General features: G+C 52.5%; 5 protein-coding genes across 5 annotated transcripts; 3 read left to right on the top strand and 2 right to left on the bottom strand.

Annotated features, from left to right (window-relative positions):
* Positions 1-422: 422 nt before the first annotated feature.
* Positions 423-1,328, top strand: N0V96_002021 (uncharacterized protein; the record flags this gene model as incomplete). The annotated part of the gene is made up of 2 exons (XM_053187947.1): positions 423-488; positions 579-1,328. The coding sequence occupies 2 exons, from the start codon at positions 423-425 to the stop codon at positions 1,326-1,328; spliced, it is 816 nt and encodes a 271-aa protein (XP_053055451.1).
* Positions 1,329-1,781: 453 nt separating this feature from the next.
* N0V96_002020 (uncharacterized protein) lies at positions 1,782-2,638 on the top strand (the record flags this gene model as incomplete). Its single annotated transcript, XM_053187948.1, has 3 exons — positions 1,782-1,831; positions 1,909-2,148; positions 2,275-2,638. The coding sequence occupies 3 exons, from the start codon at positions 1,782-1,784 to the stop codon at positions 2,636-2,638; spliced, it is 654 nt and encodes a 217-aa protein (XP_053055452.1).
* A 7,325-nt stretch (positions 2,639-9,963) lies between these two features.
* N0V96_002019 (uncharacterized protein) lies at positions 9,964-10,513 on the top strand (the record flags this gene model as incomplete). Its single annotated transcript, XM_053187949.2, has 3 exons — positions 9,964-10,021; positions 10,081-10,397; positions 10,454-10,513. The coding sequence occupies 3 exons, from the start codon at positions 9,964-9,966 to the stop codon at positions 10,511-10,513; spliced, it is 435 nt and encodes a 144-aa protein (XP_053055453.2).
* Positions 10,514-12,798: 2,285 nt separating this feature from the next.
* N0V96_002018 (uncharacterized protein) lies at positions 12,799-13,579 on the bottom strand (the record flags this gene model as incomplete). The annotated part of the gene is made up of 3 exons (XM_053195074.2): positions 12,799-12,990; positions 13,050-13,173; positions 13,416-13,579. The coding sequence occupies 3 exons, from the start codon at positions 13,577-13,579 to the stop codon at positions 12,799-12,801; spliced, it is 480 nt and encodes a 159-aa protein (XP_053047345.2).
* Positions 13,580-16,440: 2,861 nt separating this feature from the next.
* On the bottom strand, positions 16,441-17,715 carry N0V96_002017 (uncharacterized protein; the record flags this gene model as incomplete). The annotated part of the gene is made up of 4 exons (XM_065756406.1): positions 16,441-16,692; positions 16,752-17,072; positions 17,134-17,341; positions 17,474-17,715. The coding sequence occupies 4 exons, from the start codon at positions 17,713-17,715 to the stop codon at positions 16,441-16,443; spliced, it is 1,023 nt and encodes a 340-aa protein (XP_065614775.1).
* Positions 17,716-18,681: the final 966 nt, after the last annotated feature.

The raw sequence follows: 18,681 nt of genomic DNA, 5'->3' as shown, positions 1-18,681 counted from the left end.
AAATGAACAGGCCTGCAGACAGCCCTGCTCAGAATCAGGAGCTTGGGAAATAGCACTCCGGCTGGCCGGGGTCTGCTAGACCTGTCGGCTCCGAAGGTGGAAATGAGCGGAATATCAAATCAGCGCCCTCCGACTTATTCCCCCGGGACACCCCTCCAGCAGCCCCAAATGTCGAACATCGGCGTCAGCTGCCTAGAATGACTCCGATAAACCCGGATCACCAAGCGTTTTGACATTTGAAAGGGACCAACATTTCAAATAGCTCTTTTCTCTTTTTTTGCCTTCAATTGGCCATTGAATGCTTCAATTGACTGGAAAAGTAAACCGCCAAGACGAGACCAAGCAAAGTAGTACGGAGCTCTCGGAGCTCTCTCCCGTCCAACCCTTCCGTCACTCATTCGACCCTCGACCGTAACCCCACCATGGTGCCATTACCTCTCTTCAAGCTCGCCGCACTCTTTGTGCGGCACATTTCCAAATATGGTGCCGTAAGTTGGATGTCTCCTACCTTCTCCTTGATGTTCCGAAACACTGTCCACTCCTCCCGGCCACGAAGCTAATCTTTACATCGTGAACAGAACCAAATAAAAGCTCAAGCCCACGATCACCCCAAGTTCCGCGCCTTCGCCGCACGCTATGGCCAACACATACACCAGCTCAATATGCGCCTATCGGTAGCCCTTCTACGCAACCCAGACGCCGAGCAACGCGCAAAGGAAAAAGCCGAGGCGGCGACTGTCAAGACGAAAGAACAGGTTGAAAAGGAGGAAGCCAAAGCTCTGAAGGCCAAGCTCGCAGCTGAGAATGCCGAACTTGCAAAGTCAAAAACCTCAGACTCCATATCAGCCTCCGCGACTCAGACCTCGTCATCCTCCTCTGCCTCTGGTAATAGCAGCAGCAGCGGTAGTAGCAGTAGCAGTAGCTCGACAAAAGAACGCCCCAGATTCAAGAGTGTCTGGCGACGAAAGTTCCGCTCCCTCCCCGAAGCCAAGGCCGTCGACCTCTTCGCCGACGTCATTGGCGATACCTTTATCCTCGGCGTCGCGAGCGCCATCATCCTCTACGAGTACTGGAAGGCGTCGCAAAAACCTGACCAGAATGCGGAGCGCATAAAGGCTCTCGATGCCAAGCTCGAGGAGCTCACACGCCACGAGGAGGCGCTCTCTCAAAAGGAAGAGGAGCGGACCAAGAGGTATCAGGCACTTGAGGCCGCCCTCAAGGAGCTGAGGGATCCCAAGACCAAGAAGCCTCTATTACCAAGCCTGCAACTGTTGCCGGCGTCGACTGAGACGCAGGAGACGCAGACGCCAACTGCGTCGGCGGCATAGAAGTTTCGTGTCTCTTTGCGCAGCAAGTAGAAGGCAGTAGATGTGAAGAAGCCAGGTTTCTGTACAATTTCACCATGATACCATCTAGCCGGCGACATTTGTTCCCGTGCTGTACCAGTAATACACGGGGAGGTGTAGCTCAAACTAGCGAGGAGTTTAGAAGGACCACCTCACTCTCGGAAAAGGATAGAAGAAGTTGGCAAGAGTAGTCAGGCAGCTCTTGCCATGCCTGAATCACAGACTTGACTCACCTCACATAGGAAGATCCCAAATAACTTTACAAAAACAATTCAACGACAGTTCAAATTATTTCCATTGCCGAATGGCATTCACCGTATTCCATCGCAAAAAGTATCCAACGGGAGCAGATCAACATACGGAGCAGTCTTCGTCGCACAGAAGTTCTACAACCTGAACCATGTTCTTCTGTTCCTCCTTCCGCCAGCGTCCTGAATGGGCACCAGTGATCCCTCTTCTCATAAGCAACACACCACCCTTCCAAGGTACGCAAAAAATACAACGAAAGTCAAGATAGATGTCATGCCTTTCTTTTTCCTTCCACACTTCCATTCACTAACAGAAAACTTGAACAACAAGAACGCGGACTATACACACACGACATCGCCCTCCCCATCTCCCAAGACCAGGTCTACCGCATCATCCTCCTGTCGCCAAAGGACGTTGGCCAACAAGCCACCGCACAGCGCCTAGAGCGTCTCGATAGCCTCGACGGAGGCTGCAACATTGCCATCATCTTCCTCATCGGTGAAGGCACCAAGCAAGTTGATGCAACGCAGGCTTTCATGGAGTTCAAGATCGAGTAAGTTTTGGGCTGAAGCAAACTGCCATCAGACGTATACACACGAATAGGTGTAATAACAACTCTTCATTTTGGGCATTCTTTGCAGTATTGCAGAAAAAGGCTAACAACAATTCCGCATCAAAGCCTCCTGGAGAAGCTTGATCCGCCCCTACTCGCACTACCTCTGACATCATACACGGAGCTCCCTTCCATGCTCGCAGGCTTCCGAGAGATGCTCGCCACAATGCAGCCCGCCATTCACTCTGCCTCGTCTCTCTCTCCAGCCCAGCCCACTTCCGCCGACCTACTCCTGTACATGGCCGGCGACAATGAACCCCTCTCGGAACACGGCGCCAACCTCCTCAGCGAATTAGGCCAGTCCCCGCGCGAGATTGCCGCCCTCGCCGACACAGAGGAGGGCAAGGCGCGAATCTTGGATGTGTTGGACCCGAAGGACGGCAAGGCCATTCTAGGGTTCCTAGCGCTGGAGAGGCTGGCTCTCACTTGAGTGTTGGCCGTGGGCTCGGGAGGCCGGGAGAGGAATTGGGGGTTCAGAAAGCAGGGTTGGCCGTTTTAGATCTCGCCGACGCCGTTGACGGGTGGACAGCAGGTGATCATGGTGCGACGATGGGCTTTTTCGTTCTTCGGATGGCAGATCGGTATCCGGTCTCTGGCGTCACTTGACGTGTGTATACAACTCTAGATGGAGGAATACCAGTTCCCTTGGGTTCTTCGTATCTGGCTCGACTTGGTAAAGATCGTGATAAGGGGGGGATGTGGACTGAAGAAAGGGGACTCGGGGTGGCTGTGTTCCGTGTGCATCACCAAGGGTAGACATGAGACGAGTCAACAGAGCAAAGGGGGAGCCGGTAGTTGAGCGTCAAGAGGCGATGGATCCGGATCATGGACGCCATCACCGTTCAACCTATGGAGAGAGCGGCTTGGACCAAAGACAAGGCTCTGACAGCTGTGACAAGCCATCGGACCAACAATGCACGCAAGAGTTGAGACTCGAGAGATGGGGGGTGGAAGGATGGGGAGGAGAAGGAGGAAACGGCTGCCTCTTCCATAAGGGGGGACCGGGCCAGTTGACAGTCGTTCGTGCCTCAGAAAAGACCAGTTGACACTGACAAGTTGGCAATCGCGGGAAACGAGACGTTTGGAACTCCACCGACGCCATTTCGTCTCACCAAGAAAAAAGACGGGATGGAAAAAAAAGGAAGATACCATTTCTTCCCATGATCCGTGCGTGGGCATCCACGAGAAAATGCTCTGCGCTTTTTCTTGGTTTTTTATGGACGGCTAAGACGGATGATGTGCTCGTTCTGGGTGCGTGGCATGTTGCGTGTGATGGACCATTGAACCAGTAAGTGAGTGTGCATGGCAAGACAAGGGAAGGGAATTGTGAAGCATTTGATGTCGTGGTGTGTGCTTGGGTCCTCCCCCTTTCCAAGTTCCCCCCTCCTTTTCCCGGCTGTGCTGAATAGCCGTGCTGATCAGGGAAACCCATTATGGGGGCCCTTGTCAGTTCTTCTTCTTATCACTTTATCCGACGAATATCAGAGGGAGGGAAGAGGAGATGATGGAGGTGAGAATCAGAGGAGATGGATCTTGCATTCTAGGCTCTAGCGGAGTGCAATGTTTGATCAGACAGAAGATCGATCGGGGGCTGTCAAACGTCGAGAGAGGGGAGTTGCATCATGAAGCCTATCCGGTCTTGGCTCTTGATTGATGTGCACTTCTCATGTTGAAGCACGTACTTATTAGTTCTTTCACTGTTCTCTTATTCTCGACTCGTAGAGAACTGTCAGTCTGGTTGTTTCATTTTCTCTTTTCGGTTGTTTGTTAGTCGTTTTGCCTTTTTGGGAGCGCCGTCGATCTTGCATACTCTTGACGCTGTTGGAAAGAGAAGAAGAAAAAAAAAAAAAAAAAAAAAGCTCTGGAAGTGTTCTTGGGCCCCACTTGTCTCTTTCTCACCTTGCTTACACTCTGTCTCTTGCTACAATACAGACTCGCAAAGACGTCGAGGTGGGGGGTTGCCTCGTTCCTCCTAGGGTCTGGTTCTTGAGGGAACCAGGGTGGGCTCTGGAGGGACAATGTGGTGTGCGGACTGACACAAGAACACACGTTATGATGACTTCAGCACGGCACTCATCACCCGATGACCGACTCGTGCCCTGCAGACTGTGCAGAGACCATCACCACCACAACCGAACCACATGCAAGAAGCGAAAGAGTTGTCGGTTTGTGACCGGATGGCCCGGCAGGGGAGCCCTGAGGTGGTTCGGACCAAGTGCGATGGGGCGGGCAATCCCTTATTGCTTCCGTATTGCAGTCATATTGCAGCCGTTATTGCACCCGTATAATGTATTGCGCTATACTAGCCATGATATTGCTCCAAAGCTTGTCGGTAAGACGCTTAGCTCGGATCGGATACTTGGGAGATATGCTTATCTGTTTGTTGAACTCTGCACGTATGATGAGCGCGAGCTTTGGCTTACCAGTACTGCTAATAACAATAAGAGACAGACAATGTGCTAGGTGGCCGAGAGATATCTCTTTGCTTCGTTCTCGCATCCAAAAATTAGACTATACGTAGAAGTTTGCCTGCCAACTTCGGTGTACTGCGGAAGCAGCTGTCGGTCAAGTTAATCCGGCGCGGGGAACTGGCGTTAGGTTGCATGGCATGAGCAGATCTCGCCAGCCATTACCGTGGTGCCATGCTGCTAGGACAATCTGCTCATGGAGTATCTATTTCTGGCTCGGATATCGGTGAGCTATCTGTGCATGCAAAGTGGAATTGTCAATTTGAGCCAATTGACCGCCTCTGTAGGGTTCAATTGTTCAAATCAACGGTCCGGCCGCCGGCATCCAGTTCGTGACAGTGTGAAGCGAAATCAATAATGCTGTGATTGATGCCCGGCGGTTGCAGTAGCACAAAGTGACGACTCCTCCTTCAATCGGAAGCAACAGCTCTGCTGGTTGGTCAGGCCGTAATCGAGGGTGGGTTGGGGCCATGTGGGTTCCTGAGAGGGGAACCAATGAGCCGCGGCGCTGAACCGCCCTCCTAAATAGAGTTGAACACACCTCATTGTTAGCGGCGGGTTTTCCCCCTCCTCTGTCCTCGGTAATACTTTTATTTTTAGTCTTGATCGAACAGAACTGCATTCGATGCAGCAGAGCGGATGAGCGGGATGTACTGCAACTCACATCGGTGAGAGAGATTGCAGATTTGCACATTTGACATTGACCCAGAGTCAAATAAGACCCTGTAGGCCAGCCACTTGTCTGCCGAAGCGACCTCGATATGAGCACTTTTCCTCGCCATCCTGCCGGGGTTCTCTTGGGCATAGAGTTAGTGTAGACTATTGAGCCAAGTCATCACAGCCCAGCACTGAGAAGTTGTGACGACGCTGAATCAGGCAAGTAACGAGTATAATGCCAAGTTGCTATTATCGGAGAGCACGCAGCATGCAGTCCACCGTGCTCGACCCAAAAGCACGTCCGCACATGCGTCTCTAGAGACTTAGGTGACACATAAGGATTCGTTGCCCACGCCAAGACCGTTGATACCGAGGATTCCTCTGGTGCAGGACTGGCGGCGAGAGGCTGATACCGTGGTACGCCGCACGCACTGCAAATGCGAATAGCCAAGGTGAGGGGAAGGAAGGCAACTTGCACAATGGCACTAAGAGTCCTCCACGCCAAAGCTTTAGTGTCTCGAACGGTCGATCGGAGCTGTCACCATCGACTCTCGGGCACTTGCCGCAGAAAGCTGACGATGCCAGCAAACGTGTCAGCTTTATCTCGGCGCTTTGAGAACAACGGCTTTACATCCCAAAAGGATCATCTGAAGAGTCAGAGACGCTCGGTCTTGTTGCACCGATGACGGGGTAAGCCAGCAAGACGCCCAGGCTTCAGCATCATTGGTAGCGGGAGCAAAGCCGCCTCCCAGACCGCAAGCTTGTGCCCTTCTCCTTCACGGCTTTAAGGTTCTGTCGACAGGGGTTGCTTGACAGCTTCTGATGGCAACGTCACAGTCCCTGGTGTGGTCTGTTCTCGGTCTGAAGTGCAGCGTTCATCCTCAAGGCTTCGAGTCGTCTGTTGATCGGGTCAAGAAGACGTCGACTCCGACTGAGCAGGGGCCCGATCCGTGAGACGGGAGGCGTTGGGAGGCAGGCGTTCATGCGGTTTAGAGGTTTGCTGGATAAGACAACACTACCGTCTTTTCTTGGTTGTCTTCCGCGCCATCAACTGGCAGCCCCAATGATGCTTCGTTCGGTTTAGCAACCAATCTTTCCGGAAATCGTAGCGGGGCTCTAGAACTAAGTACATATACCATGTGGCATGTCGGTCGGTCGGTCGGCGAGAGAAGTCATGGAAGCTGCAGTCGTCGGATTATCGATTGATGATTCTCCATCAGCTGCTGCGCCGTACACTAGTCTCCGTCATCGTGGGTTTGGGACTTTGGACAACGGTGAAGAGCATGCCCACTGTGGAGTATGCGACGGACCCAAGTGCAGGCAAGCAGGGGGTACGAGAGAGGAAAAGAAAGAAAAGTCCGATCCTTGTCAATATCTTCCATGTGGCATGCCCAGCTTTTGCCAACATCTAGCCAGAAAGGGACTATCTTGAGGGGCAACGGGACCGGGGCCTGTTGTCCATGGTTGCGTTGCGGTCCAAAGGTGGACAGGGGTGGTTTCGTGGTGGTGGTGGTGGTGGTGGTGGAGGACAGGGTTGGGTGTCGGACGAGAGGGTGACTGCGACCGGGCAACGAGCAGCCGTCCCATCTTCTCAAACCAGCTCTGCCTCAGCACAGCCATTCTGGAACTTGCGTGTGTCTGAGGCGGTTTTGATCAGCCGTCTCAGAGTTTTGCAGAGGATCAGATGGCATGAACTCAGCGTGGGAGCTGGGAAATTCTGGATGGAGTGGGCAGGTGGCACAATGGGAAAAATCTTCTTGTGGTCTGAATTTCGGGGTGGCCTGGGCTGTGTCGTGTCGTCTTGTCGAGTCGAGTGGGTGCGCGATCTCTGTTACGCTTTCGACGCCATCTGGAAGATCAAAAGAGTTTGTGCGACAGGCGAGCGCGGACGAAGCGAAGAGGGTGTAGAGAGACGTACCTCTTACCTAAGCACATCAGGTTCTTTCCTCTGCCTGCGTAAGAACCTGACAAGCTTGAACAGGAAGGAAGAGACCACGATCATTCGGACCGCGATGCTTTTCTTAGATACTTACCTTCCTGCTCCTGCACCAATACCAAGACATAATTGAGGCAAGAACAGCTCGGAAACAGTCGATGGCGGGTATTGTTTCTTTTGGCCTGTTTATCGTCCCGCCCGACTTGCCTATCGTAGATTTCTGTGCATTCTCATTTGCTGAAATGGCCGAAGCTAGATTAATGAAATCGACTGCTGGCCCGTAAATCATCGACGTCCCCTCCAAGAGTGGTACATGAGTTCGCTGGAGGCTGGGGTCTTACAGGGCACTTGCTCACTGCTACAACGGCAGATGGTCTGCTGTAGTGCAAGGTAATTGCTTCCCCTCTCTGCTGAATTGCGGTAAAGTGCGCTGTGCTGTCCAACTTCTGTGCGTGAGGTGGCTCACCAGTGCCAGGAGGAGCGTTCATGAGGCGATACCTAGGTACGAGGATAGAGCTGAGATGACAGAAAAGATACTGACCATGTGCTGGTGGCCCAGCTGGAAAAAAGGTAGCCATCTCGTCCCTTCCTTCTATTCCCAAGTACCTTTCTGGGGAGGGATGCGATGATCTGACGGCACACCAGACGGCCCCAGTCTCACCCCTGGTCCCTTGGCAGGTGTGCTCCACCCTCCGCCTGCCAGAGGAGAAGCGGCAAGGGGTTTCATTGGCCCGAGCTCATTCTCTAACCGCCCACGATTTGTGCGTACGGATCCAATCACGTCGATGCGTTAACCACATCTGTCACTCGACCCTTTCCCAGGCCCCTCCGACCTCGTCAACTCGCTCAACATTGCACACCAAAACTTCCATAGTCCATACCTTACAGATATTCTCTCATTACTTGTTCGAGCCATTCACGCACCCCGATCCTCAACTCGCCTAGCCCCGCGCCTCGCCACGTCCTCCACTACCTATATTGCCTGCAGGAAACAATGTCCCTCAACGCTTTCACCGTGACCTGGCCTCGCGTACCCATCCCGGGCAACATTGCATCCGTACCCGCTCGCCTACATCCTTCACCCAAGCATATCCCCCATCATGCAGTCAAGTGACGGCTTCAACCTTCCTGGGGGCCCTGGCTGAGCTACCTCTAGTGTCTAGTCGTCCTTCTCCAATAACTGTGTGACCACTTTCAACTGGTTCTCGACTGAGATTCCATGGCCGGTCATGGCCGTGGCTGGGTCGGGCGGGTATGGTAGCGCCGTAACGCTGCCATGCCAGACGGACGTATGATGCCGCTTTCTGCGCCGCTTTCTGCACTGCACTTCTTTCTTGCATCCAATCCCGCCTAGATGGACCGACCAGATCACTACACCCCGGTTTTCTCATCCGACCAGACTCTCAAAAGCTGGCGTTTCTTAAAACTCGTCTACCTCCATCTTTCGCGTGTGCGACCAGCCATCGTTTCTGTCCCTCTTCCACCTCCTTGCTTCACCAGTGTCCCTGACAGCCGTCCTGTCTGATCATCAAACAACCTTCATGCGACGGGGGCGATAGAGCACAGATCCCTGACGAACATCACGTACCAAAGACTCCACCACAACGCTTCACCATCCCGACTACTGCCTCATACCCCGTACCTCACCACGGTCTCCCGGCACTAGGAGAATAACTCTCACAGAGCCTCAACGCAAAGAGCTTCAGCCTTCAGATCCTACGATATCCTGGTCCACGAACATCACACACAACGCCGTCACCGCTGTCCACATTTCCTGCAACACTGACCACTACCTCCACCAACATCATCGCCAACGCCAACCCAACCCCTGGCTTCGCCTCTTAGTTTTGCTGGCTGGTCTATAGCAGAACCAAGACCCCTCGCGCAACAAGAAACGTCTCAATGCCGCTCGGATGCCCGCTGTCATCATAGATCAGATTGCTCGTACCTGGCTCTCTAGAGAACTCGCTCCAGCATCGAGCCAGAAACACCCGACATTGATACCCTGCCCAGCAAGCTAGCCCGGGGCCCATTCTGATACAAGCCTCAACCAGCTTTTCTGTGCGGCTCGGCGTCTTGCCCACTGGGCTGGACCAAGCCCACATCGTCCTCCACCTCTCACACAGCCAGGCACACACCAGCATCCGCACACCCTGGTCTGGGTCTGCCACCTTCAGTCCAAGTCGTCTCATCCATCCCGACTCTCTCGTCTCAATATAGATCTGTCGTCCTCCCCCGCCTCATTGATCGGTTGACACTTCTGGTCCTTCCTCTTGACCTTCTCTTCTTTCCTCGCCAGCGCTGCGCACTTGCCTGTCGATATCCTTCTTTTAATATCGACACTCTTCGGTTCGAACGCCTTCACTTCTTTCTTCAACCCGCAGGTCCGGTACCTATTCCTTTCCTTTCGCCGTTGCACGGTTTGCCTTTCGACCAAGTCGCCTTTTACACCACTACCCGTTTTATTCCACGAGAGGGCTCCGATCTCGACGACCGCTTCCTTCGTTCCTTTCATTCACTGGTTCAACGGGTTCATTTGGGAAAAGAGGACGGACACAGCAGGGTCGCAATACAGGTCACCAACGCAACAGGCAAAAAGAGGGATCGAAGATTTCACAATACAACTGAGCAATCAGAAAGAGAGAGGAAAAGAAGGCTCTACGAAAAGTCAACAACATTATTTAATCGAGAAAGATGGGTCGTCTTATTAAGAACCATTGGGCTCGGCTCATCGTTATGAGCGCGGCAGCTTGTAAGTTGGATCTCTCCATGAGGGCCAAAGCACCTTCCATACTAACCTCTTGCGAACAGACCAGTTTGCCGCTGCTCTCGAGGGCTTCTTCTGGCCCAAGATCTTCTGGGACTTCTTGACTAAAACGCTGGATCCAGCCGTCAAGCCCGTGCCGGTGTTACAAATCATCAATCTCATCATGGCGCTGTTCATGGTGGCCCTGGAGTGGCCTTTGGGATTCATCGCCGGCTCGGCAATCCACCGCAGTCTCGAATTCCGCCTCATCATCCTCCCACTCACCACCCTCGCCGCCGCCCTTATCTACCAGGGCACCAACTCTGCTCTATACTACATTGTCGGGTTGGTTGTTTACTTCTGGGCATACAGCGAAGGAGAGGTACGCTTGCATGAACTCTACAGCTCACTATACATTATACTGACTTTCACATCCAGATTATTTGCGCTAAGCCCTGGACCCTACCTCAAAGAGGCCGCAATGGCTCTCGCGTATAGACTGCACCCGCCTCTTCTTCGCCACGGTTACAATCGTCTCGACCTCGCACGGTACTCATCTACCTGTCAGAGAGACCCCCGTATACCCCATGGCGAGCAAGCCCAAACAGACTCGGGAGAATCGACGAATCCTTACCATTCTTTCCCTGAGCTATCATGACAACTTGTTTACTACCTTTTCCTTTCATGTTTATAACGATCCCAATCGATATCACGGCATCCAGCATCGGCGTTATTCCTGACGACAAAGGGTTATATGATTCTTCCTCAACTCTTGGTTACGGCGGCTCGATAACGGTATAACCTTATCCAGCCTTTTTCCTCTTCAAGTCATGTCAGCGTGGGCATACTTTCTCGTGGCAGTTGCGGTGGTGGTGTGGGTGGGTGGATGCGGTCGTCGTTCGTCCTGTTTCGCATCGGCTTACCATGGACTTACACACCGTGGGTGGCGCGTGGACCGGGGCATGGGTCAGTTGGGGGCAGCCGCAGGACCAGAGACAGGAGACTCCTTGGCACCTCACTTTTGGAGCATGCAACCTCCCATGTTCTGGAGGGTGCATTGTATCATCCCGAAGCTCGGCTCAACAACATATCGGGATGCGGGGATTCTGGTTCTCGGGGGATGGGATGAGCAGAGAGAGAGAGAGAGAGGGATTCTGCCAGGAATAGCCGCCGCCCAAGAAAAAAACGCTGTCAAGAGACGTGGCCTTGGTCTATAGAGACCGAAGCAACCAATGCTACACCTAATATCAAGACAAGAAATTTCCAATGAAAAAAAAAATCACCAGATCCAAGACTGAGTCCCAAAAACATGAGCCCTCCTATTGTTCCCCCGTCTTCCCTTCACCCCCAACATCATCATCAACTGACACGATGTGACGGCAATCTCGGCAAACAAGCTTAACATGCGGTGACATATGGCATACCACGACATGGGGTTCATCCCTCTCAGATTACCTCTCGGGACTTACCAATCCAGCAAAAAGTCAAGTGAAAGATAAAAAAAAGAGGTGCCGTTGACCCGTAATGGTCTCGTGGACTCTTGGCGCCTTTTCTGTCTGTCTTTCTCTCTCTTGCACACTTAGACTTTTCCCTTCGCAGCCAAGGGAACCGATGGTTCACGAGAAAGTATCAAGGTTTTCTTCTTCTTCATTTTTCGCTTTCCGTCGAACCTTCTTTCTCACCTGAAAAGGTTGTGAATGACCTCAAGGTATGTAATCACTGACACCCCCCCCACACACACACATCACCTACATCGTGCTCCCCCGACGAAAAGAAAAGAGAAAAAATACCCCTTTCAGAGTTTGAGGCGCGTGGAGGCAACAGGCGATGGGAGGGGGGAGCGGTTAGCCACGACCACAGAAAAAGCAGGGGGTCGCGGGGGGGGGGCCAAGGCACCGCAGCGGCTCCTCGAAACACTTTGGAAACGGGCGCGCACCACATCACCAGTCCACAAGAGAGTGAGGAGAAAAAAACCCACGACCCAACAGGAACCAACGACGCCAGGTCCAGCACGAATAACATAACACACAGCTGGACAAGCTAACAAGGGGGGGGGGGGGGAAGCCGCGGTCGCTGGCCCTCAAACGAGTCATATCTCCACTTTTTGACAGCCTTGCACATATTCGAATGTATTAAAACCGTCTTTATATAGACCAGGTGTCTTGCCCGTTCCTAACGGCTCAATTTACATGAAGTAAGCCTGACCAAGCCGTCGGAAAGAGCTTCTTTTGATCAATCGTCCGGTCGGTCAACCATATCGCGAAAGCTTGCTTCATAGCCAGCCGACCCGATCAGTTTTACGGATCTGACGGCTTGACTAACCTACCACCCAAGCTTCGTACACTTCATATGGTCCCGATAAAATTTCCCGCTATCACCACACACCGCAAATGGGTCAAGCATCGCTTCGATGCACATTCATCACAGTGAATCATAATCATGAAGTGCAGAGGACAAAAACGTTGGAGAGAATTCATGTGCTCATATTCAGCTATTCGCTAAGTAAACCCATGCAATCGACCCCATGCTTGGCCATGGGGTCGATGTTGAACCCTTGTCGGGTTCGAAGGAGATTTTTTAAGGTTATCACACCTTGTACATCATCCTCCGTTGCATGTAAATTGGTCGGTGAGAGACGCGATTAATGTTCCCCTTCAAGACATCTTCTTTCGGATTGTCGTTGTTAGGCACGCTTTGTCGAGCATAATGCCTCGCTGCCATCGCTGCACACATCACCCCAAACCTCAACGCCTCAAAACAGAAACGCCCGCCTTTGGCCGCAGCTACGCCGAGCGCCAGGGAATCGTCGCGTTCGGCTGGCATTGGGCCTCAACCTTCTGTAAGTTGTTGGCCGAGCTGATGCGACAATGCCACCCCTCACGTCCAGCCTCACGCGACTGCGGGAGTTGGAAGACCTCTAGTGGGCAACCATGCCGCCCTGGGAATCGTTCTTTGGGACCCTGGCGATCGGGGAACTGTTGATACCATTGTCAGTGAATTGCACTTGAGGTGGTGTGTATTACGGATGCCTTACCTCAACATTCTGGGTGTCACCCTTCTCAAGGATCTGCTTGATCACCTCGTCGTCGACGCTGGTGCCAAACTCGTTCTCGAGTGTGGACTTGGAAGCGGCATCGTACTGGCCCTGAGCACCTTGCCTAGTTCGTTGGGTTAGCCACTATGCGTTATGTATGGACATGCGGGGTAGGCTATCTGGGTGTCGGTGGCATGTTTGAAAGCAACGATTGGAGTTCCAAATGCTCCACCGCCGTGTCATAGGCCGAAGCCTTTGCAATTACAGACATCAAGCCCAATTGGGCCAGCGATGGTGAATCAACAGCCAGATGAAGCACTGGTGATGGAAAGGGAGAAGAAGATGGAAGACAAAGCTGCAACTTACTTGTGCGTGACGAAGATCTTGTATGAGGAAACGAAGTGTGCCAGAGGAACAGACTTGTCAGTCTTCCACTTCTTGTAGAGCTCGGGGTCCTCAACGAAGATGATGAAGTCGTCCTCCTGGCCCTTGAAGTGAACCTTGGTCTGGGAAGCCTCGCCGCGAACCATTTTGACTGTTGTGGTGGTGGTGTGTGGTAGTGTAGTGTGTTTTGAAAAGTGATTGGATGATGAACTCTCGATGGAGGTCTTGTAGTTTGATAGGAATGTGCGTGGAAGACGAAAGTCGTCGGGTATCTCAAGATGTTTTTGTTTGGTTGATTGATCTGAAGAGGAGGAGATAGAAGGGAGCTTACGGTACGCCGCAGCCTTTTAATATGAGAAAAAGCTGAGGAGGGGGAGGAGCTTCCCCCAGCTACGCTAGGAGGAGAGGGCGGGAGCTGGGAAGCTCGTGATTTGGAAGGTACGTCATAGGTGCGGGAACACGCGACTGCCTTTCATCACTGCCCCGCCATTGGGGAGCTTGCCCAGGCAGGGAGCGGGGCAGCTATGTGCTCCGTGCATCGCCCAGCTGGTCCAGGCACGTCGCCAAACTCGCCCATTAGGTACCGGGAACTCTGAGCGTTCCTGCATCGCACCACTGTAGTACGTCACCGCTAATCTCAGACCAAGGAAAGTAGGCCCAAGGGGTGTTTACACGTTGCGATACCTAACTTGCGGCTAGAATGATCTAGATGGGGAAGGAAACGTTTGGCACATAGTACGGAGCACCTACCTTACTTTTGTGTACCTCGCTATAGCCTTCCTCGCGGTGCAAACTCAACAGCCCTTGATGTTCCGAGGTACCTTACATCCATGCAAGCCACCTGACTGGCCAGGGCAGCTTGCTATGGTGGGGCTAACAACGGAAGCTCAACACCCACTGTCCCCAGAAGGTCCAAACATGGAGACGGACGTCCGCAGAAAGAGGCATTACCAGGAGTCAAGCCTCACGATGGCATCACTGACATCATACGGTGTAACTTTGAGTATGTGTAACTTATTGCGGTGGGTAATGAGCAATCTAACGCAGGGGTATCATTATACTCTCGTCAACTCGACGACAAAAACAATCAGAACTAAGAATAGCTCCATATGAACTCAGTGCTTTTCCCCTCTTCAGAGTTCCTCAATGAATATAGCCAATGGGCGTAAGATAGTGACGTGCACCTCCATCTTTCGCATCCAATTCCAGTCAATCTGTCGTTATTCATCCATTGAAGCGGACCAAAGGCCAAAGGCTGCAGCTGGTCTTCATCGAAAGAAGCTTCGGATGCCCTGGACCAAATCGTCTCTGTTCAATGTGCCAACCTTTCCCCATCGCATCGACGCCTTGTGGGACAGCTTGGGCCCTTTTGGCGCCCGATGTTGATGCTCTCGGTAAATGCTTTTTACGGAAGGACAGGGTGATTTTCTGTCGGTAATTTGGTCTCGGCGCACTCGCGGCAAGTTGTTTCCTGACGCAGTGCGCAAAATGGATGGTCTCGATGTATACGCGTCCCCAGAGTAGATGTGTTCCAGCCGCAATTGTTCGACTGGATCTGCATGAACAAGAATCTTGGCCGGGTTCAACATCGGGGTCGCCGGAGCACTAACCGTGCTTATAACCTCGACATCGTCGTCGATTTTGGGCAAACGAGTCTTTGTTGTTTCACTAGCTTCATCGTCGAGACCGTGCTCAATATTCAAACGCTCCTCTCTGCAGAGCTTGGAGGCATGTCCGTGGTGCGCGTTTTCTTGCTTCTCTGCCACATTCTCGTCGGGGACGAGCTTCCCCATGCTTGCAACACTGTTGGACCTCTTTGCAAAAGAGCTGGCGATACTTGCAACGCTGAGCTTCCGCATCATTGTACTAGCCGAACTTCGAACCAAGTGTTCAGAGCGAGATCTACCAGTCATGCCGGGGAACGGGAGAATATCTCGGCTCCAGATATCAGACATGAGAGCTTCAAGTCGAGCTCTCTCGCCTCGCGGAGGTGCCAGAATTGGAATACGAGGGTTCGTTGTGAGCAGTGATTGCGAACGATTGATAGATGTAGTGGATGCGGCATCTGAGTTGTCTCGCATAACACTAGTATTCTTCAAAATGACCTGACACAAGGGCGATTTTGGGCCAACTGTGGTAGCGCGATGAATCGATATCCGACGGGCAACAGTGCCTGGGCAGCTGTCAATAACTTGGGCCGAAGACTTTTGGGGGAAACAAGACAAACCTGGTTTTCTAAACACCGTACCGAGACTTTTCATGTTCAAAGACATTGAGCTGTACAGATTAGGATCGATCTGCTCTTGCTCTCCCGTTGTGGCACCCGACAACCGGCTTCGCCATTCTTCTTGCTCTCGAGGCGAACATGCAGTCATGAGTATCTCGTATAGCTGGGAATCGCACTCAAAAACAAGTTTCCATGAGAATGGAGCTGTGTGGCATTGAAGACCTTCGAAGTGTTAGCAGAGAAACTCGGGCAATCATGTGGAAACGCTGCAAACCTCTCCCATTATCCGTCTCCTCGATTTTGATGCTGGCCAGGTTGATACATGCTTGGATAGTGTAGAACTGGTCCACTTTGCTGGCTGAAGCTAGACAAAAGACATTGTGATAGAGGAGACATATCATGTACTGTCCTTTTGCGCCGTCTTTTGTTTGCCAGCAAACATGCAGTGCACCGCAAAGCTCAACATGGCCAAAGGACCTGATTCGGTTTTTCGATGCTGCATCAAGTTTCTTCCCAAAGCTGTTAATTAAAATCCGTGAGCCCTTTGTGATACTGACTTACTTGCTCCGGGAAAACCAATCTGTCTTGAAGAACCCAAGTTCTTTCCAGCGTGGATTTCATTCGCCTATCGTTCGTCGCTCGATTGATCTCAGATGTGGCCTCTCGCAGTCGCAAAAGAGCGCTTTCAACCTCCATGTGGGAATTCGGACAGTCTGCCACAGGTGTGTGCTTCAGAAGTTCGGCAAAAAGCAGAGGATACTTGCAGATCCGCTGGATTGGCTAAAAGTTCATCAGCACCACGTCTGATACCGATTGGAGCACGTTGCTAACCTTGACAAGGAGATCTCCAATAGTCAGTGACTTCTTTGCCTGGTCGGCATGACTGTTTGCAGAACCCAACGATGAAGCGAGTGTCTCAATGCCCCTCTGATAGGTATCCCATTGCGGCATAGTCCGATGAGCCGAAGCGACATCCTTGATCATCATCTCATACTTTGCGCCGTATTCCTCGTAAATGAAGAAGCGGTTCATCTGCAAAACAGGTCAGCAATGACGCTCAGCCATGGTGATATGTGGACTCGAGCAATTACCTTTCTACTGAACACCTTTGCCACATCTCCGGCAACCTGTGCTTCGGAAATCATACCAGGTACTTCTTGAAGCCAGTTTATGGCCCTGTCGTCGTCTTCTGGTACAGAATCGAGACTCCTCATTCGCTGATGTCCACGGCTAGGAGGCTTTCTGGGCAACGACGAGATCTCCATTTGGGTGTACTCTGAGTCCGGCACAGCGCGGTGCAGCTCGCCCAATAGCTCTTCATGGAGTTCGACGATATCCGTGAGATTGCGGTTGATCGAGGACCTAAGCCCGGGAGGTAGAGTGGGTAGGGAAGCGAGAATCGTAATGTAAACCTATCAAAGTTAGCTTTCTCTACGTTTTGTAGCCTTTCCCTGGACATCATTGGCGACGTACATTCATCAGGAAGCGGACATCCGCAATATAACCTTCCTCTGTGCTGATGAGTTCCTCCAAGATGCGTCTACGCTGCAAGGCGCGTTCGGTTGCCAACGGATCAACCTGAACTGACCACTCGACATTGCAACTGTCTTCCGAAAATCTGGTCGCGGTGAAAGAACCTCTGCTGCTGCGCTCGGTTCTGGAATAGGCCAGCGAGCGGCGGCTGTTGCCTCGAGGGCGTGTTACAGCACTGCCGCTAGCAAGACTGACACTAGCACTTTTCACCGCAGCGACGAATCCGAAAGATGAACCTGATGATGACCTCCTGTGGCGAGTCCTCCGAGAAAGTGCTGACCTATCAGCCGAGTCCAGAAGCTTCCAAGGTAGGGAACCATCCCCATTCATAGGCCGTGGCCGCTGCTTGGCGCGTCGATGGAGAGTTCTCATCCATTTGTGAAATGGACCTCGTTTGGAGGAAGTGTCCGAGTCCGAAAGCTCATGGTCGTCATCGTCGCTGCCATCCACTGAGATCCGAGGGAACGGAATGAGATCGTCATGGGAGTCGCCGTTGTTGGGCTCTGATCCTAAAACAGCCATGCTGCTTAAAGTATTCCAAGCCTCGACGCCGTTAATGTGCAGACCGTCGAGACCGGAAGAAAGGTCGACATTTTCAAAAACCTCGTCAGACTTGATGGAATCTTGTTGTGACGCGGGCGATGGGGGACTCGATGTGGCGCAATCTGTCTTACGGTTGATTCGGACGGAGCTGGAGCGGGAGCAAGATCCAAGAGATGCAGAGTCTGGTGGTGGTGGTGGCAAAGCCATTGCGACGTCCAAGAAAGAAGAGGGTAAGACTGGGTTCCAAGACACCAAAAAAAGGAAGCAATAGCGGTTCCAAGAGGATTCAAAACATGATGTATGGTATCAACACCAAGAGATGAGTGATGCAAATTTTGCTGGGACTGCCAGCTGTGGGAAGCTCGAGAGGGTTGAGGCAGAAGAGGATGATGCCCAGTCGCCGGCGTGGGATTTCTTAGTCCAGGCACGGGAGGAAAGCCAGCGTGGGTCACTAGAACGAAGGAGGGAAGGAGGATTTCGAGGCCGGAAAGCTCTTTCAAGACGAATGACGAGGAGGGCAAGAGGAAGGAAGAGAGGAGGAGCAGGCGCGGCACTTTAGACATACACCATAGGGAATGCAAGGAAAGCTGACTGTTGGCCGAAGGGACGACTCCGGCCGAACCACGGAGCTCGAACTCAACATTCATCGTTCTTCCTATGCCGGCATCTACATGTCGACGACGATCAAGCTCTACACACAGTAGCTTGGTTCTCGTGACACGGCGTGGTACGGAGCTGCGGTGGAGAGTCGCACCCGGCGAATCCACCAACAAGCCGGTCGGGAGGAATGCAGCTGCGACATGCAGCCTGCCCGCCGGGCCAGAAAACGCGTCTCTAGTGTGCATCGTTGTCGGGTCGAGATCTGTGGATCTTGCGTCCTCGACGCGAATTGACTGCCATCGTAGCACACATTCTGCCGGAAGATGAAGCTGCCGCCGGTTCGGA

Source organism: Colletotrichum fioriniae, assembly GCF_027942845.1.
Source record: "Colletotrichum fioriniae strain IMI 355084 chromosome Unknown scaffold_2, whole genome shotgun sequence".
Lineage (NCBI taxonomy): Eukaryota > Fungi > Ascomycota > Sordariomycetes > Glomerellales > Glomerellaceae > Colletotrichum > Colletotrichum fioriniae.
Note: the sequence above shows the minus strand (reverse complement) of the source record. Positions and strands in the feature narration are given on the sequence as shown.